The sequence below is a fragment of the Equus caballus genome, chromosome 26, assembly GCF_041296265.1.
Source record: "Equus caballus isolate H_3958 breed thoroughbred chromosome 26, TB-T2T, whole genome shotgun sequence".
NCBI classification, from domain to species: Eukaryota; Metazoa; Chordata; class Mammalia; order Perissodactyla; family Equidae; genus Equus; species Equus caballus.
Window position 1 is genome coordinate 22366712 of NC_091709.1, and position 21866 is coordinate 22388577.

Sequence of the window (21866 nt, forward strand, 5' to 3'; positions counted from 1 at the left end):
GTCATTCGATGGCTTTGGGTATTGAAGGATACCAATATGATATGCTGGTATGAGAAAAAGAAATCGTAGATGTATTTAATAGTAGAAACTATGTTTTCTATCATTGATTGAACAATTTTTGCACAGGGCTCAGATGTATTTATATTGTAAACCATTCACTCCATGTAGAAATTTTAATAAAAGCTTAATTTCATTTAATAAGGATATTAACGAATCAAATGTATATTTCTTGGTGAAAAGATATAAATGTATATCTAGAGAAAGAGTCTATTTTTCATTTTTAGATGGATTGACGTTAGCAACAAAAATAATTCCTTCTTGTGTAGAATGAGTACTAGCTATTAAACAGTTTATAACACTTTCTGACAATTTACCAATCAAGTTTCCAATAATGATAATAATCAATTCAATTTTTCATTCATTTATTCATTCACTTTTTCAGTTATTTGTCAAATACCTACTGTGGCACCATGGATTAAAAAATGATGTATGATACTATCTATAGTCCCTGTTTTGAAGATGTGAATATTCTGGTAGAGGAGATAGAAAATACAGTTATATAAATGTGGACATGTGACTCTGAAATTTTGAAAAAGTCTAGTTCAAGATATGTCATGTTGAAGATACTTAGTAAATACTTGGTAACTGTATATGACACATTGATTTAAAACTTATCTAGCTGGTTAATATGTTTGGTCACCATCTTGCAGGAAACGTATAAACAAATATAGTTAAGGTAGTTGTAATTAACTATAACTATGGCTCAGAGCTGAGTGACATGCCCAAATTTTATTTGCTTGTGAGCAGCAAAAGCAAATTTGAACCCCTATCTGCTTAACTACAGAGTCTGTCCATTCGCTTTCACTAAGCCATGTTGAATTACAAGACAGAATGTGATAATTGCTCTAGTAGATCAGAGGAGGTAAAGATCACTTCCAGCTGGGATGACCAAAGAAGACATCATTAAGAAGGAGTAGCATTTGAGCAAGCCTTTGAAGAACGGGCACAGGAACAAAGCAAAACTACAGACAGGGGTGAGCCTTGGTGAAACCTTATGACTCTGGAAAGCAAGTTGCCAGGCAGACGGAAGACATGGCTTTCAGTGAAATGGATGCTGTAAATAACACCACTATTTAAATAATTGCCAACCAGAATCCTCACTTATTAGAAATGGAGTCCACAAACGAATTTATATTTCAGGTTTCAAATGAAAGTCAGTTAAACTGTCTGGATCCCAGCTTCTTCCTTTCTAAAGTAAGGCTGTGAACCAAATAACCAATGAAGGCCCCTCTAGAGAGTTCTGTTCTGCTCTGCAATACTTTCATTTTCATTTGTTTCAGAATATAAAAAAATATGCTGGAAGTAGCTGATTCAATGTATAGCAGTTATAGAACCTGTGTATATGTAATTATTCTTAGAACGCAAGGCATGTCTAGATACTTACATACCTATATCTATATGTCTGTATAAACCAGTTATTTGCATTTGATTGACTAATGTATGCTCTAAATTTAATTTCAAGAAAACTTTGTTTTTTCTGGCATGTATTTTTCCCTATTTTGCTTCCCATTAGTGTTTGAATGCAAACTAACTCTTATAACAATTTAATCAACACATAACGAGAAAGTAAACATATATTAAGCATGTGATAAATAGAAGGCTTGGGAATTATACACTGTCTCTTAGTATCTGTTTCTATATGTTGACTATTGGAGAAGATATAGAAGTTGGAATATTATATATTAATTCATCAATAAAAAGGTTTTGTTTGTAATACTCACATGTTTTTGAATAGATTCACATTTTTTCCCCTTTTCTAGCCCATAACTGAGACAATGTTCAAACCAATATTTTGGCAGTGTTTATCAAATATATATCAATGATATCAAATGAATATGTTGCGTGTGTGTGCACATGCATGCATGCATGTAAACAAGTTGAAGGAGCATGAGAACTTAAAAGAATGATACAATACTTATTTTTTCCTGACTTCAAATCTTTTTCTTTTTCTGTCAGCGTTTTGCTAATTTTCCTTCCCAAACAAGAAAAGAGAACAAAGAGAGAGAAGTGTTTTGTTTGAATTTAGGGTGAGAAGAAAATCAAACATCATTTTTCTCATAATTTTTGCAAAGGCTACTAAAGGGGTATTAGTGGGGAGCTCTTCCTTGAATAGAATTACCCGGGATGGAATTCCATCCTGCCATTGTTGCTGCCAAAAGCATTAACAGGGAACTGGATGTCGTGAGAGCCCCACACTCTTTCATTTTCCGTCTTACACTTTCTCTTATGTCTGAAAATAGTATGTTTTGGTAAACACTTATTTGGTTTCCAGTCTATTTGGAATTGGGCTGCATTTATTAGGTTTGTTGTAATGATTTGAATGAAACCTAACCTTACTTGTAGCAAACAATGCAATGCTTTGATCATTCTAATTCTGACTCTGATCTTAAGTGGAGATAGTTTAAGTTCATTTGGGTTAAATCAGTTTATGGTCAAATTGGCTAATCTCTTAACAAATATTTACTTAGCACCAACTATATTCATTAGTGCTGAGTCTTGTGAAGAGGAAAGGAAATATCACAAGTTTTCTGACCTTGATGGCTTATATTTTATTATGAGAAATAATATTAAATCCCTGAAAAGTTAACTGATTTAAGGTTTTACACACATAAATGCTAAATGAGTGATAAAGTGTACAAAGTTCTTTGGAAGTTCAGAGATCAGAAATTTACATACGTCCTGGCTTCTAACCAGGCAGTACCAGAACCACTTTTTATGGGAGAAAACTCTCAAGATGAATTTGCCCTCAGGTGCATTTTGAGCAGATGCAAATTGAAAACTACGGCTCCAGGCAATGAAAGTAATTGAAATAATTTGAGATAATCACTTAGTAAAAAGAAGATGAAACTGGAGCAATGGGTAGATTGCAGTAAATTTTGCTATCGCAACTAGAAAAAATACTCTCAGTTCAGAAAAAGTACAATCTTGTAGGTATGATCTTAAGTTAGAAGTACTTTAGTTTTATGAAGGCATTTCTTGCGGGACGCTTGAGTTACTTTTAAATAGGGTCATGATTTTTGTGAAATAAAATTGTCAAATTTATACCATGGAAAAATTGAGAACAAACATTATTTAGTAATTTCAAAAGCAGTCATGGAATTGAATGGTTATATTTCAAGAAAAGGGAATATGAATGAATACCAAGAAAGTACAGCAACACCTTAAGATTAGGACTTCGATAGAGTGTTAACTTAGCCCTTACGTCGTCCCATTTTTCTTAGGTCCCATCTATATAATCATCTATTCGAGTAAGCAACAGATATAGTAAAATGTTAGGTTGGACTTTCAAAAGATATGAATTACTTCAAGTTAGTCCACTTACCCTCTCAGTGAACTTGAAAATGTGTTTCAAATCATGTAAATCTCAGATTTCTCAGCAACAACATGTAAAATAATAATTGTTACCAAACCTACCTTCCAGAATTGTGAGAGTTCTGTAAGAGGTAAGTGAGTATGCTGTAAAAATGGTGAAGCCCACGTTTCAGACATTGTCATTGCTGGAATGTTACTTGCTTTGTTCTCTAATATTTTTCTTCTAATGTTCGAAAAATTAAATAAGTATATTTTAAATTCTACCTTTTAATAAATTTCCTGTAGACAGAAATTGTTTTACTTCTTTCATCTTTTGTTCTCTTATATAATTGATAAAAATCCTGTCTGCTATATACATTTATTATTTTAATCTGAGGTTGGAAGAGAGGGGAAGGCATATTAAAAATAATTATAAAATCAGTCGCTAGAAAAAATGTAATTGTGGACAAAAAAATGAGAAAATAACTTATAAATCAATGATTAGAATGTAATTTGTGAGCTTTTTTAATGTCCTATTGAGCACCGGATTCCAAAACGATGCTATTTCTTAAAATCCAAGTCTGTTGAAGAACAAATATCACGCCATCCTCTCACCTTCCAGCACTATATCAGACAATGCTCTGCCTCTATTTGTAGGGTTTTCATGGCCAGTTTTTCAGAAGTATCTGGCCAGGTCCTTCTTCCTAGTCTGGAAGCTTCGCTGAAACCTGTCCAGCATGGGCGATCCGGCTGGTATCTGAAATACCGATGGCATAGCTTTCAGCATCATAGCACCATGCAGCCGAAACAGTATGACAACCAAGAGGCAGGCAGGTGGTGCGGTTCCCTGACCTGGAAAAGAACCAAGGTTGTGGCAATGAGAGTGCCGAATCTTAACCACTAGACAACCAGGGCTGGCTGTCTTAAGATTAAAAAACAGTTTTTATATCTAAAACTTTACTATTGATATCACGATAAAGTGTCACATGACTGGAATATTATTAGTTAAATAAACATTCCATTGTCAGTGTTCATGCACAGAACTATATTCAGTTTGGGCCACCCAAAAAAACAGGTAATATGATGTCATCTCATCCACAAAGTGATTTTTTTGTTTCTTCTTAAGCTACATGGGTACATCTCTGGTTTGGAAAACATTGGGTTGTTCTTAATTTCCCAGTCCCTAAGTCACTCACTCACTGGTTCTCATAGACAATGCCAAGAAATTTCCACCTACGTAGTGAGGGTAACGCTTAGGGTTTTAGAATCAGACCTTGAAAGCTCAGATTCTAACTGTACCATTGTCATACCTGGGGTATGTTACATATGAGGTTCAGGCTCCTGCTCTGTGAAAATGGAGATTGTATCATTTCCTTCCAACTTTCTTTTAAAGATGAAATGGAATGTGTATAGCACAAATGAACTAGCTTGATGCCTGCCCCAGGTTGAATGTTTGGTAATTATTAGTGTGGCTATTCAGCCATCAATTCCTTAGGTCCTTATCTGTCAGATAATGTGCTAGGAAGTGAGACTATGAAGATGGATCTGACACATTCTCTGCCCTTAAGGAATGTTCAGCGTGGTGGATAAGAGAGAGAGGAGACAGACCAAAGCGTAAGCAATTAGAATATGTATAATAAGCTTGCTGAAGGATAAGCAGAGAGAGCTAGTGGAGCACGTAAAAATATCTACCTCAGGTTTGAGAGAAGAGAGCTTTGCCTATTGGTTTAATCATTTAGTTCCTTAACTATATTTATTTAATGCCTACTATATACTGGTTATTGACCTAGCAGCTGGGAATATTATGGTGAGAAGAAAAAGGGGTACTGTGTGTTCTGTGGAGACAGGTATCATCTTGTGAGAAAAGGCAGCATTCTAATAATTACTACAATAAATATAAAATGCCAACTGCAACAGTTGCTACTAAGTAACCCAGTGCTTCACACTTGGGGATGATCTTGCTTCTCCCAGAGGACAGTTGGCAATGTCTGGAGATATTTTGTATTATCACAGCTGGGGGAGTGCCGCTGGCATCTAGTGGGTAGAGGCCAGAGTACTGACCCTACAATGCACAGAATAGGCCCCCACCACAAGGAATTATCTAGCCCAAAATGCCCATAGTGCTGAGGTTGGGAAATCCTGAAGTAATTCCACCACTCCTTATGGAGTATAAGCCCATGAAGGCAGGGGTGCCTCTCCTTTTTCACTGCCATATGCCCAATGCCTAGAAATGTGCCTGTCGTATCATAGGTATTCAGTAAATGTCTGTAGGGTGAATGAATCAGTTGTGGGTGGTTATCAGAACAAGGGAATAGCATTTTCAAAGGTCTAGGCTGAGAGGAAGTAGGTTACATAGAGGAGCTATAAAAGGAGGCTAGTGAGTCTGGCATCAAAGAGAGCAAGTGGGTGGTTCCATTGAGAAAACCAATGAGAATGGGCGTAGAGATATTTTAAATCTATTTGCAAGTCTTACTCACTTTATATGTAAAACCTAAATTGTTCCTCCCAAAATTTCAAGCAGTTTCTTTTTATTCTCTTCTCATTGGAGAACACATTATACATGTTTAAGTAAATCCAACCTTCTTTTTTTGGTCAGAGAAGTCTAAAATGTACTCAGCCTATCTTTTTTGTCTTCGATGATTTCTGTTTTCCAAGTTCTCAGAATTGTGATCTAAATCAAGAGTGCCAGGGAAGAATCATTTAATGACTTAGACAAATTTGAATGTAAGAACAGATAATTCTGGGAGGGATTGGATTCCTTAAAGCAGGAGTTCTTGAGGGAGTGTTTGTAGGATGGCTGGGTGCTGGAGCAGAAATAGGATGGCTGTTTCAAAAGAGCTGTATAACTGTCTATTCCTGCCATTTGCGTCCAACCAAAAACTGGAATGCTGCTTTCTCAGGCAACGGACTCTGACTCCCCAGATTAGGCCGTGTCTCCCCTTGACCAGCTCTCCAAGCTCCCTATCATTTCTCGGTGATACCTACATTATAAATATTTTCCATTCTCCTTTACCAATGCGAGGATTCAAGAGTGTGTGACTTAAACATGGTAAAAACAATATTGATGATGATTAATTTGTGAAAACCTTAAAACGTATATTATGAAGCAGCAAAAACACCAATATAATAGAAAGTCTTTCTCTCTCTCTCTTTCTCTCCTTTTTAAAAAACAGTTGTACTCTAAGCACTTCATCCCATCTGTGATTATTGGAAATACAACTTCCCTTCTTTGGGAAGGAAAATATGCCCCATTGCGCATACATGCATGCACATACACACTCACACAGATTTTGCCAATCACTTCTCCCAAAAGTACTGTAGTAGCTGGCAGCATTTGAAGGCAAAGGGAAGCCTGGCATTACATGGGGAGGGTGTAAGTGGGGAAGTGGAGGGAAAGAAGATGGGGCATGAAGCTGACTGTTTATCTCTACCCATCTAGGGTTCCATTCTATTACTTGAAAAAGGAGGAGTGTGGGTAAAAAACAGGCAAAATTAATAAACTATTTAAATATTTTGGCCACTTTACATCAAATCATTCATGTGCTATCCACTATTTTTGTTTTTGAGATTATATTCCCATATAGTTTTGTATAGTTTGTACAGTTGTACTATGTATCTAAATAGCTGATGTAATTTTAACTAAATTCGATTACTCTAAGTCCAATTTGTAAAATTGTGTGATTTGTTTTGCTGTATCTGAGGGTACCACCTCTTTACCCCTAAACTGGAAAACCTGGAAAGTCACAAACTGAAATTTTAGAGAAAGTAGCTGAAACCTAACAGAGGCACTCCTAGCATCTCTCTCCGTTTCTGCATGGAGAAGTGTTTTCAGTCTATCGCCCACTTTTGTAGCTTTTCTGCTAGAGGTGAAAAGTTTCATCCTTCTGGTGGATGAAGGAATCTCAGGAGGAATTCTGCCCACATCATGACATTTTATAGAAGTAGACTAAATTGAGAATGGGAGCCACAATCTATGGGGTGAGCCATCCTGGCTCCCATGGAGGACAGTGATTCTTATCCTGCGTATGCACACCAGAATCACCTCACCTCAGGGGCCCTGTCAGAATGCACATGCCTTAGACCCATTCCTGGATATTCTGCTACACTGGGTCCGGAGTGGGACCTTGGCACGTGTATTTTGAAAAGACTCTTAAGTAAGCCCAAGTTGTGGATTAGAAATCACTAATCTAGGGTTTTCTTCTCACAGTCATGCTATAAGGGTCCCTGATATTTAGAGTGTTGACTATTGGACAGCATGTTAAGAGACTGCGTTCTTTAGGACAGTGACCTGCCATCCTATGAGTCTGGGACATAGGCTAACCTAACTGCCCTGCCTTTCTTCCCACGTTTTTACCTGTAATTCACATCTTAGACAAAATCGAAGCCCTGCATTTCTTGCTCATGTTTAAATAATATTTCAAAGAGAATTCCTTAAAGTGAATATCTCCAACTACTAAATTATTTTAAAGATTCTTTTTTTATTGAGGTATAATCAACATGTAACATTATGTAGTGTCAGGTGTACAACATAATGATCCAATATTTTTATATACTACAAAATAATCACCACAATAAGTCTAGTTACCATCTGTCACCAAACACAGTTATAAAATTTTTTTCTTGTGATGAGAACTTTTAAGATTTACTCTCAGCAACTTTCAAATATGTCATACGGAATTATTAACTATAATCACCATGCTGTATGTTACATCTCAAGTACTTATTTTATAACTGGGTCTTTGTAATTTTTGACCCCCTTCACTCATTTCTCCATCCCCTTACTTCCTCATCCCTCTAGCAATCATCAGTCTGTTCTCTGTATCAATAAACTTGATTTTTGTTTCTTTGGTTGGTTTCATCCATCAACGGATGAATCCATAAAGAAGATGTGGTATATACACGTATACAATGAAAGACTACTCAGCCATAAAAAGGAGTGGAATCTTGCCATTTGTGACAACATAGATGGACGTTGAGGGCATTACGCTAAGTGAAATAAGTCAGACAGAGGAAGACAAATACTGTACGGTTTCACTTATATGTGGAATCTAAAACAAAACAAACAAAATATTCTTTTCTTCTAAGTGATAAAAATTAATACAGCCTGTATGCTTCTTTGAGAAATAATAATTTAGAGAAATATTTGCAAAAGGCAATGATAATGAAGTAAATAACAATAGATCTAAATAAGTAAATAATAAATAAATGCATAACAATTATAGTTATCCCTTACAGAGCACCTTTATATATCATGTCTAACCCACTAGACTATAGGCAATTTAAAGCTTATACAGATTTTAATTAAAATGTGATTCATCTTTCTGTATATTTAAAATGGTATAGAAATGGCCTATTTTCAAATTAATATTTTATTTGTATATGCAAGAAAGAAATCATATAGCCTTGCTTTTATTTATTCAATAAACATAAGAAAAACTTTATCAGGTAATTTTAAAATATAATTTCTGCCTTTATAATGCTACTGAAACTTTGCTGTTACCTTAGGATCACCTAATAAACTCTTAATTGAAAAATGCAAGGGGCGTATGGAGTCCTTACTATATTATTGGACTTCTCTGATGCATTTGATTTGGTCATTCACCCTGTTTGAAATTCTGTTGACTTCTGTGACCGTCCCCACTCTTTCCCTTCTAATCTTTCACCATTCCTCCTCTCTGTCTCCTTTAGGAGATCCTTCCTCCTAGAAGTACTATTATATATCATTCTTGAATTTCTTATCCCTACACTCTAAACACTGTTGCTAGGTGAGCAAATAGATTCCCGTACTTTCAGCTCTTACTGGTATGTTGATGGTCCCTCCGATTTTTATCCCCAACAAAGTGACTTCTTACCTGAGCCACATATTCACTGCCCTCTGGGTGGCTCCACCAGTATCTCAAATCTCAAATTCATCTCTCAGCATTTTCCTCTTCAAATTTGTTATTACTCTTATACCTTCTATGTTAAATGGTGGCATCAGAATGAACCAGTTTTCCAAGCTGAAATTTGAGCATCGTCTGTGACTCCTCCTTCAACACCATCACCCATGTCTGACTCCTTCCAATATGGCCTCCGAAAGTTTTCTTAAAACTTTCCTTCCTCTCCCTATGTATTCCTACTGCCCTGGTTTGGGAGTCTCATCATCTCTCTTCTGAACTACTACAAAACATTATTAATTTATTTCTCCATTCCAAGTCTGGCCTGAGTAATCTACAATTGAAGAAAAATCTTAACATATTACCCCACACATACACTGAAAGACATCAACTCTATATAACAGGAATAGCAAATATAGCATCAGTGCCATGACTCCCCATTCTTGCATCTATGGAAAACTTAGTAATCAACTAAAACATTCTATATAATAAGTCCTGATATTCCCTCAGAATCCTTCTCAAACAGAAATTCAGCCACCTAGTTATGTCATATAAAATTTGGCAATAAGAGTAAATTCGCTTGCCATATTAATTAGGATAAACCCCTTAGTACAACACAGGTCATCCAGGATCTGTCCGTTGTCAAATTCTCCAGTTTCTTCTCAAGCCATCCCTCCTTCATATTCTATTCATAATATCATCTTCAATGGTAATAGTTGCTTTCTTACACCATGCTCTTTCTTCTCTCTGGGCTTTTGTGTATGCTCATGGCTGTCTCGAGGCTTTCTCTTCACACTCCCAACTTTTTGCCAATTCCAATTCCAGTTTATTCTTATCTTCCTTGTAGAGCCAGCCTCGTTCTCACCCTTTTCCTGACTCCAGTGTGGGATGATGTCTCTAATCCATGTTTCCGTAGTATCCTGTGCATATCTCTGTCAATGTCTATCATTGCTCTGACTGTGCATGGTTATCATTTTTCCAGTTATGTGTTTGTCTAACCCACTAGATGATAGGCATCTTGAAACTGAAACACAGTTCTATTATTCTTTACAATTTGGGGACAACTTTAACAGTAACAGGCACATAACCAAGCACAATATAAGATGAATTAATTAATTTTAAAAGTATTGCTGCATATGAGGAAAAAATAGATATATGTAGGAGAAGTTTTCATTATTTTTAAAGCGGAAGTCACAAACTCCTGACATGCACACCACAGCCCAATACAGTCCACCCCAGTCCACATCATTAATTTATGTTGCCAGGTTTCTGTAGGAATTTGAGTTTTAGACATCTGTGTAAATAATAGAAACGCTAAATATATCTTCTGAAAAGACTATGTATGTTTAAATAATGACTGAGTAATGGCTTCAGAGGAAACAAACTCTTTTTTTTTTTTTTGAAATTGCTCCTAAATATCTAAATTCTGGTTTTTATCAACAGTTATTATATTATGCATCATACATCAATTTTATATATTTTATATTTATTTATCCTTGCCCATGTTTAAAAGAATACGTATTGACTTGAATATTCGTGCAATATAAGTACTATTTTTTCACCCAAGGTACATAATTTGCTTTTACATGGTTGCAGAATATCTAATAAAAGTGTCTTAAGATATTTTAATAACATAATTCATACTACTTTTCTGGTCTTCTTAATCATAAACTGAAGACATAACTTTGCAGATGTGAAAGTAGGTTTAAGAGCTCTATATGGCCTGGGGAAATTTGCTATCAAAATTCATATTTATATATCAATGTACTTTTAGAATCCTCAGTCAAAAAATTTTTTAAGTTTTCTTGAACTTTTACTTATCTGGTTTTTGTAAAACGAAGCAGAAATGATTATATACTTATATAGATATTTCCGTATTGTTTGAGTCTTAATTCTTCATCAAGGTGTGTGTGTGTGTTTATACACGTTGTTTGGAAAGAATGTGAGAAGAAAGAGGCCAGAGGAAAAAGGGCTCAGTTTGAAAGTACAAATGCTGTGTAATTTGATCCAATAATACATGAGCCTTTGAGCAGGAACTGAGGTGAACTGGGTCTCATATTTTATGTGGAATGTTTTTCAGAATCATCAGACAGCACTCTGAAATATTTCTACTTGACTCACCGAAACTTCAGTCCCACAGAGTAGTTTTCTCTTTCGTGTCTGAATATAACTTAGTGACTCCTACATTTGGAATGTGTTGAAATAAAATTGTTTGTCTTAAAATATGAAACAATTATGTGTACTGGCCAATTCATAGAGATGCATGGAAGGCTCTCCAGAAGTATAATAAAGAATTGTGGGGAGAAAATATCTGTGTGACAATGAGAAATAGTACCCTGTGATCCTTGTTTCATGTCAACCAGGCAAACCAACTTCATTTGTAAGAAAATGGAGAAAGGAAATCTAGCCAAGGAAATGACTGATTCCTGGCCTTCGTCCGTCTGCGTTTTCATGTATAGGAGTACAGATTGGAATCATTTCCTCTGAATTATGCTGCAGCTCAATCCATTCATTCCTGAGTGTTTCCTAAGCACTTACAATGTGTCAGGAATGATAAGCAAACACAGAATTGACCCCGGCTTCACGGAGTTTAAGGTCTAGTGACAAAGAGAGGCAGATTATTCAATATTCACACAAACAAAAGTAAAATATTAACTGTCACACTTGCCAAGAAGGAGTACAGAGGAAGAAGCAGGGGGAGTAGCGGAAGGTTTGTCTGAGAAAGTAACTCATCAGTTGAAATTGGGAGGTTGGATATAAGTTAGCAAGGCTGTAAAAGAAAGGGAAGAGAGCTATGCAGTCTTTGTTGTGAAGACAGGCATCCTTAGGGAAGGTAGAAACCACACATAGAAATCACATGTGCCGAATTCAGACTGTTATCGGTAACCAGGTTACGGTGGAGGGAAAGTGGAATGTGTTGGGTGAAACTTTGGCTACAATAAAATATTTATTTAGCATGCAGCTTACATTCCAGAAAGGTACAGATAATAAACACTTTAGCAAATAAAGATACAATATGTTAGGTAGTAATAAATGGTATGAAAAATAAAGCAAAAGAAGATGGAAAGGTTGGGGGGATGCCATTTCAGATTGGGTGGTAAGGGAAGCCCTTCCTGAGCAGACACCTGAAGGAAGTGAGATATTGAGCTATGTCTTGTTTTATTTTATTTTTTAAAGAGCTAGAATAGAAGATAACTGAAGCAAGCATGGCAAAATGGTAATGTACATTTAATTTGGGTTGAATACTTACAGCCTCTTTATAATTTTTGATACTTCTGTACATTTGTATTTTGAAGTATTTTAAAAATGACTTTACAAAGCATACATTTCCGGTCAGTGGAAGGGAGGCTGGGGTCTACAAGGTTGTGGAAGAATCGAGGTTAGCACCAACAGCAAGGTAGCAGTTTCATGTGAGACAAGCCTGGAGAGGTGGATAGATGCTAAACCAGCAGGTCCTTGTAGACTGTTAAGAAGTTCAGTCTTTATCTGAAGAGCAATGACAAGATGTTGAAGGATTTGAAGCAGGGGTAGGAGTGATAGGATTGGATATGCATTTGGAAGAATTTAAGAATTTCCATTCAGTTAAGAAATTCTAAGCGAGCGTCTACCATTTGCCAGAGGCTCTGTGCTGGGTACGGAGAGACATAATAATGATGGGTCTCTATACTTGAAGAACTTGATGTCTAGTGATGGGTGAAATTTTTGCTATCCTCTATAGATGAACTCAGTGGTTAGGTATTTTGAGGTCTCCCTGTAAATTTTTTATTCTACATCTTTAGCAACCTGCATGTTATCATTTTGATAAAGGTTGGGCACTCACCTTGATTTTAATGGCTTTGAGAATTTTGATAACTCACTAGTTCATTTTATTAGGGAGAAAAATTTGTTTTTGTGTAATTATTTGCTTATATGCCATTTTACCAGTTTCCTATTGTATCCATGCAATATTTATGATCCTTTTCCAAATTTGAGGCTTCTGATATTTCAAGGTCAAGAAGTCCTTGGCAAAGAACAGAAGAATCATGTGAAGGGCATGTTCATTGATAAAAGAAAACAAAACACTCCCCTTGTTTAGAGTCATGTGAGAATTGGAAATTTACATCACTTGCCAAAAAGGAGATATAAAATTCAAGTATCAGTGATAAGTAAACTTTGATATTTTGGAGGTAGTGTGTGTCTTTTGTCCAAGAAACATATTCTAAGTGATTCATTATGTAAAGCCTGGAGGAAGGACCTGGAAGAAGCTGATTGAGGATGAGGAAGCAGTGATAAAGATTAACTCTGTGTGAAAATATGAAAGGATGCCAAACAATTCAAATGATTGGTTTAGGATCTTCTTCTAAACACTTTCCTCTGACTTTGATATTCCTCATTGACTGACATCATTCCTGTGGTGTTTTACCATTTTCCACAAAACTAATGTACCTCTCATGACAAATGAAGGTCATTGTTTGCCATGGAGAGAATGTGGGTATTAGTCAGACATGGTTATCCACCCGTTCTCTTTAGTTACATAGAGAATAGGACTACCAAGTTACTGCCGTGTCTCAAGTGATTTATTGACCTAGGCATAAATTTCATAGCAACTTGGACTTTGTTTAAGTAATTCAAATTGATGCCATATAGGATCAGCCACCTTATATCAGTCATAAAACAAGAGCAGTTATGTTTGTGGGACATGGTAGACTATTAAATCTTACTCTGTGGAACATCTAAAATTCAATTATCATACTATAAAAAAAATCATTGTGTCCATACTGGACTATCTATAGATGAATTTTGAGGAAGGAAAAACAAATTTATAACGAATACTGACATCTGCTTTTAAGCTCATCGTGGGTAATATAAACAATTAACTGAATCATACGTGTTGTATGCAAATGCCAAAACCATGGTGGTATTGTATCCAGTCTAATAAAGGATAACTTTATATGTCCCCAAATTAGAATTGATTAAATTTATTTGTTTGACTGGGCCAGGGAGCAAAGTGAAGAGTAAAATAAGCTTCTGAAAGATAAAGAGTGAGAATGCGAAAATCAGAAAATGGAGGGAACTTGATGTTCAGTTCTTTTGTTGTTGCTACATAGGCTCAGCCTCAAGGGAAAAAGCGAATTGCATTTCTGATCTGAAGAGCCTTTAGTGCTATCTTTCTCATTAAGAATTAGATGGGGTTACATAACTGATCATTTAACCATGCTGCCTTCAATTTCCTGAATCATACCTACTTCAGAACTTTTATGAGAGTGACGATAAGTAGTTAGGGAACATGCCTCGAAGAATTTTAAGGTATGGCAGAAACATAGAGTATTACAGTTATTATACTAGATATTAAGGATTGAGAGAATTGACGCGATGGTGGAAGGAGCCTTATGTTTTAGTCTTCAGAGGGTCAGTCCAGTGGGGCTGCAAGAATTGGGCTTTAGAGTGACAGGGACCCAGGCCAAAACCCTGCCTTCACCCCTTACAGTCTTTCTGATGTTGGGAAGTTACTTAATCCTTTTAAGTATCTGTTTTTTTATCTATAAAATGGAAATCATAATTATGAGTTTTAGCTAACATGTGTAAGTGACCTAAGATGGCGTCCAAAGCTAAATAAAGCTCATGAAGTCCCATTCTGGTGCATTCACTTTAATCAGTGCGTTCTTCTTTTCAATATTACCTATAATATGTTTGCAATCAATTATAAGGTTACAAAAATTTGCAAAGTGTATGTTGTTATCCCATTTTACAGAAAGATCTCTTGGTCACATGAGGGCATCTCAGGTTCAAACTCCATTATGGCAGGACCAAAGTGATAGCTGATAGTCTCCCGGAAGCAGTGTGACCTCTTCTTTTTGTTCTTTTCCTTCTTGATCTTCCTAATCATCCCACCTTTTCTAAAAATTTATCACCAACTCACTTCCCTGTTTCCCTGCTTTATTTCTCTTCATAGAGCTTACCACTATTTATTGTTACCTATTTATTTACAAATTAGTGTATTACTTTGGTAGTATATGAACACTATAAGAGCTTGAATTTCTTTTTTGGGATGTAAACTTCTCAATGAAAATTATTAATTATTTTGTATTTTCCAAAATAAAAGTTGGGATATTTTTAAGAATAAAATACTGTGCATTTCCTTTGTTGCAATCAAAAGAAAATACATTTAAAGAAGGTATGTGTATGTGTGGTTTTTCATTTGTTTATGTTTTCACTGAGGAAGATTTGCCCTGAGCTAACATTTGTGCCAATCTTCCTCTATTTCATTTGTGGGTCACTGCCACAGCATGGCTGACAAGTGGTATAGGTCCATGCTGAGGAACCGAACCTGCGCTGCCGAAGTGGAGCACACCAAACTTAACCACTAGGCCACGGGGCCAGCCCTTGCATGTGTGTTTTTAAAAGATGATGTTAAACCTACTTTGTCATGTGTATAATAAACATAGCTAAAAATTACACTTCCTGGATTTATGTGATTTTAAAACACAGCCCATTTTACTTGCATGGAGGTTTTTATTCCAGAAAGGTATGGAACATGACAATATGACGATCTGTCGTTGGGATGCTGTCACTGCTTGTCTCAGATCAGCTGACAAGATCTCAGCTGGGCCTCTATAAGTTGCTTAAGAACACTTCTAGAACCATCCTAATGGGCATGTGCCTTCCAACTGTCACTTGGAAAGAATGATCACTTGAGATCAATCTCTACAGCAGGCCTTTTGGCAGAAAACCAGTCATATCATTCTCTCCAAATAGAGGCTTTGTGAGGAAAAAGACCTTATCAAATTCCTTGGGCATGAAGTGACTGTTGGAACTATTCTCAAAGCATTCTATCACCATGCAAGGAAGCTGCAGCTTTTGAAAGGTCAGGAATGGCCTTACAATGATTTAGACCATCTTATGATTGTTAGTTAGGAAGTGAAGATGGTTTTAATTCTATAAAAGCTTTGGGTCTCAAGCTCTTTGTGAAAAGAATCTGTGTGTCATTAACTAAACCACAACTTCCTGATATAATTTTTAAAGAGACCAAGACTAAGAGACTTAACAGTAACCCTCACCATACCCTGGACTTGGATCCAAAGTGTAGTGCAGGTTTATTGAAACTGTAGGATACAGAAGAGTAAATTGAGTGTATAAAAGGCTACACAGAAACAGTACTTTTATTTCTTATGAACAAGAATCCATGCTTTGCTAGTAATTAATGTCAGAAAATTTAGAATTTTATAAAGCAAGCTTCATTTTTTAACCTTGTATTTATTCTTTTGTGTTGATCCAGTAGACAAAGGTGAGTTTTCAAGTAAAACTATACTACTAGTTGACATTGTTTGATTTGAATCCTGAAGAGGAGCTGGAAGCAAACCTCAAAGCGAAAAATGTAAAAGTTTTAATGCTTATTATTCCTAAAATGGCATTACTATGCTTAGTGGAAATCAAAAGAAAACATATGCTATAATAATAAAATTGGACTTTACTCATAGATATTATAGTATATATCTTAATTCATTTGCATAGCTGTAAAAAAGGGGATTTTCTGGACAATCAAAAGGCTTTTAACCCAGTTGGCCTACAGAATTCTATTTTAATAAATATGTGAAGTATAATTCCCTATATGTTCATTATGAAGAGCACGTGTATTTTGTGTTAAAGGTGTAAGGTGTAGACATTCGAAGTTGGTTGTTCCTATGTACTTTTGTATACATGCTAAGGTCTAATCTTGTTCTGTTCTTCAAATGCTTTAAGCAACTTGCTCTCCTTATAGAGTATCCTCTTGTGATTTCTTATTCTGATGAAAGAACTAAAGACTTTAGGAATGAAAGCGCTAATACATTTATACAATATTTTAAATTCTCTTGATTATTCAAACTGCAGTTTTCTAAAACATGAGATCTTTTAGTTGTTTTTGGTAGCATCTTCTCATGAAGTCTCCTCAGTGAACACAAGGAGAGAAGAGAGCAAGAAGAGAGTTTCTAATTAATTTTATATTAAAAATAGTGGCAACTTATCCACTTCTTTGTCCGTAAACTGTCTGCAAAATCTTGCCTTCCATGTTATGGTACTCTTGCCTTAAAGTGGCAGTCATTTGCACCATGTACACCACTTTGAAAGTTGTAGACGTGTCTATTTGCCAAAACCCCAATTTCAGAGCTATTAAAAAAGCCAAAACTCTAGTCTCTAGTCAAGGACATTTGAGAACACAAGATACATAATGGATTAGAAGTATATATTTCAGTTTTTAGCCATATTTGCTTGTGAACAGCATAATTGCGTCCACCCACAATAGTATGTGTATGTGTGTGCATGTATTTATTTATCTATAAAATAAGAGTGATAAACTATGATCATATGTTTTCTTATAGAAAAATGTAGGAACACTATATCCTTCACTGATTACTGAAATTTCAAAGAACATATTTCTTTGTAATCCATTCTGTGACTTTATTTCTCTTAGATATGGTTGGGTTAAGTTGCTTAAACTTTGGCACAGAAAATATTTGCCTCAGCATTCTTTCTTCATGATTTAAGCAGAATTGAAAAATTGGGGTAATGAAATCCAACAAATACATCTTATTATTAAATAATGCTTTACCTTATTGAAGACACCAGCAACTTTAGCTAGATCCACTCCAAACTCTCAAATTATTTAAATCTCACATTTTGGAAACACTTTTTGTATAATGTCTTTTTTATATCTGATATAACTTTTAAACTTACAACACTCATCCTTTCACATTCTGCAATGAAGCATGAATTATTCATTGAGTTTGTCCAGCAAGGGGAGCGGCATCTTACTGAGGCTGTGAGCTTCCAGTATGGCGCATACAAGCTGTTTCTGAGATGATAGCAGAAGAAAACATCCCCACAGCTATTGCATTGCTGCTTGCTCCATTCCCAGTCTCTTCAAATTCTAGCCTTGATAGTACAGGAGTGGATTCTGTGTTTACGTAATGTGGATTCTGTGATTGCACTTTCTGGAAAAATAGAGGTTACTGTTAGCAAAACAAAGTGAGCCAGGGGTTATTGTGTATTTTTTGAAAGCATTTACAAGAAATGGTTTAATAAGCCATTGTTATTGTTACAAAAATTACATTTTATTAAGAATCACAAATGATTGTTTTTTTTTTAAAGATGAAGTCTAGCTAGAGAGCAAAGGAGAATGATTTCATTACTGCTTATAATAATACAGATCAATTCAGAAAGGGGAAGCATTTGTTAGAGAGCAATGGTAGATTTTCTTTGTTTGAAGTCTGCCTGGAAAACAGATTTTATGTGCAGGACTACTGGGTGACTTCTTTCATATCCAGTGAGTAGTGTTATTGACAGGTTTTGTCAGCTTTGTAGCTCATGTGCTTTTTCTCTTGATTTTTTTCCTGCTTATTCTTATTGATTTGTAAGCAGCTTGAGACTAGAATCTGTCATCTAAGTCTTGGGGATCTCCCTCCACCAAGGAAAGGGGTTTTGAACAAAGTAGATACAATAAATGTCAATGACATAGGTCATTTATTCAGGCAGGAATATGATGCCTCAGCGAGAAGATGGAACTTGTCAAGAGCAGAATACACAATTCTGCTCTCTCCAATTATTTCCAATCTTGGAAGTTACAAAGAATTACATAACTTAATGCTGTGGGATGAGTATGAGACTGGCAGATGGAAATTCTACCCTGAGTTCTGTCATGAGCTAGCTATGTGGCCTTCCCTTCTTATCTGTAAAGTGAGGATGTTGGACCATTTGATTTTTAAATTGCCTTCTAATTCTAAGACTAATCCTGTTTTAATGATGGGCACTAGAATTTTCTTACGGTAATTCCCTATGCCAGGTAATATGTCTCTTAAATCTCTAGAACATAGGACTTGGTTTCACTCCAAGTGGATCTTATGATCATATAAGTTCACAAAATGGACTGCAATCTTAGTACCTATATTTCTAATAATCTCAAAAGATGTTATTAAATCTAGAAGTGATTGTTTTGTAATTTTGTTGTTTTTTCGTTGTTATTTTGTTTCTTCTTAGCAATATGGCGTGATTTTCCTTTTTTCCTTTTCACCTTTACCAGCTGTCAATAGTGAAATTACCAAATTGGCTAATAGTTGTGAATAAGAGTCTTAATCACCACATCCATGCTCTACAGAGTACAAAAATGCTCAGGCCATGTGTAAAGTTTCTATTCTAATGCTTGTGTGCTCTGTGTCACCTTCAGTGTTGCCAGCCTCACGTATATTTGCAGGTGGAACAGCCAATGCCTTGCTACAATAAGTAGACCACCCCCCAGCAAATAGACCACTAACACTTGATTTGATAATTACCTTAAAACAGTCCTGTTATTTTATTATTCTCTATGTCATCCATTTTCTATTTCTTTTTTAGGATATCCTTGAAGATTAATCAGAGAACCTTTCATTCACCCATAAAGGTAGGAAAAAGAAAATTTTTCTGGTTATAAAATATGCTGTGTTTGTTTTAGCTATCTTTCAATGATTTACTCCTCTTGTTACATAGAGATAGAATTGATGTCGCTTATTCTGAATAACTGAAAAGTATATTATACCTACCTACTTGCTAAACTTGAAATCATCCAACACATAGTGTTTAATCAGTTTGAATTTTTCTTCCATGCTATTGCATACCATTATTACAGTTTATGTTTTACTGTACACAGGGTTTATTCTTTCTTTTACATTTTTGTGTTATCCCCTCCATAATTTTAGGGTAGCTTAATATTACCACATATCAGGAAGGTAATTTTATAATATATTCATTTATATATATCAATATATGTAATATAGTGTTAGAAGCTGAGATTCTCTTGTCTACCATTATTTCGTATTTTTGTTCCTATTTTAAACCTGTAATCTTTTGAGAAAAAACAAAGTAACCATAAGTGTAATTAGCTGTCAGTGATTTAGTAATATAAATGTTAATTTGGAAGAATTTGCTTCAGTATTAGCCTTACTTATTAAGAGTGCCAGAAAATGTGGCCCCTTTCTTGGCTACAATGTATGTGAAGATAAATTTAGAATTTCTAGTCTAGTAAATACTTCTCTGATAATAGCTTAATTGTAGCTATTTCAAACCAAATTGTTTAATTGTGGTGAATCATATGCAAATTGTTCAGATGTAGGTCAACTCCCACTCTCACATTCTAGCATCTTTTCTAATTCAGGACAAACTGCTCAATGCCTAAAAGAAGCAGAACAGTACAGATTAAAAGCAGGAGACAAAAAACAAAACAACAATAAAATAAAAACCAACAGTGGCGCAGGAGTCAGAAAGTTCCCATAAAAATGGCAAGGCAGATTGCATTTATTTATACCTTAGTTGATGATCCCTTTTGCCTGCTATGTGTCTGTAGATGTTAGTTTGCTCGCTGCTCATGGGATGTGTGGCTTGCCTGGCACATCATGGTTCCTCTAGGATGCTAAGTTTCCTCATCTGTAAAATACATGTACTAATATCATTCTTGTCTATTCATTGAACTGCAATGAGGATCCAGTAAGACAAGGAATGTAAAATGAATGTGTGACTCCTGTAATCCTATATGGAAAGAGCATGTTATTTTTAACAAGCTGGGTTAGTGACAGATGTGTGGGTCACACTCATGGGAAGGAATACCTGGGTAGCTCTGGCTGAGGCCAACTGAAATATATTGCAGTTGTAGAAGCTAAAGAAATCCTTCATTTTTCTAATTGTTGCATTATAGTTCTAACCAACTGTTGCCTTCGTGATGAAGCGTTGTATCATTTTCCGGTGAATGGCTGAGATTTTATGATTCCATTTCATTTCTGCATGTTGTCTACTATACTTTCAAAGAGAAATTTTTATTTCTAGTTACTACCGCATTGAAAAATGATAGAGCAGATTCATGAATTTGTTACATTTGTTGTCTTTTTTCTTTAGGTGACTCTTGCCGATGTTTTTGGTATATTGACAGAAAATAGTGAGCCTTGCTGGTTATTGATGAAAAACTATTATTTTGGTTTTAATTCTAATATAATTAGAATTCTGCCTTAATGTAACCATAATTCTTTTATCATTCTTCTTCCCTGGAATTTGATTGTTCAAGAATTTGAATTTATATTTTTACATAATTTATGATCGTCAACATTTTCTAAAATTTATTTTGAATTAAATTATTCATTCTGGATAATTATTGAAGAATTATTGAATCAAATTATAGAATTAAAAAGTAACAATGACTTTTCTAATTCTTAGAGTGGGGAAAAATAGATGGCATATGCTATGTACTTCTTCCAATATAAGTATCTTTGTGTTTGAATTATTTAAAATCATAAAAAATAGAGGGGCCGTCCCCATGACCGAGTGGTTAAGTTTGCAGGCTCCACTTCGGTGGCCCAGGGTTTCACCAGTTCAGATCCTGGGCACAGACCTAGCACTGCTCATTGAGCCGTGCTGAGGTGGTGTCCCATGTAGCAGAACTAGAAGGGCCTACAACTAGAAGATACAACTAGGTACTGGGTGGTTTTGGGGAGAAGAAGGAAAAAAAAAAAGATTGGCAACAGATGTTAGCTCAGTCCAAACTTTAAAAAAAAAAAAAAGAGTAAAACAAAAAAATAGAATTATACTAAATAGAAAGTAATATTTCCCTCAAAATTAGCCACTGCTAAAGTTTCGGTGTTTATTCTTCCAAATTCCTTCTTCATA

The 21866-nt window shown here is 35.4% G+C and overlaps 1 protein-coding gene across 24 annotated transcripts in view; it reads left to right on the plus strand.

The window, feature by feature from the left end:
• LOC138920927 (uncharacterized) overlaps positions 1–21866 on the plus strand; it is a 613683-nt gene that overhangs the window by 338759 nt on the left and 253058 nt on the right. For 21 of the 24 annotated variants that reach the window (XR_011432956.1, XR_011432975.1, XR_011432962.1 and 18 more), the window contains one exon: positions 19572–19617. Coding sequence is in view for 4 of the 24 variants with exons in the window: in XM_070252395.1 (XP_070108496.1) it covers positions 19572–19617 (46 nt within the window). In the remaining 20 variants the exon portion in view is untranslated. Of the gene's footprint in view, positions 1–19571; positions 21360–21866 lie in introns of those variants that run through there. The other 3 variants (XR_011432976.1, XR_011432979.1, XR_011432978.1) reach the window with 1 other exon arrangement.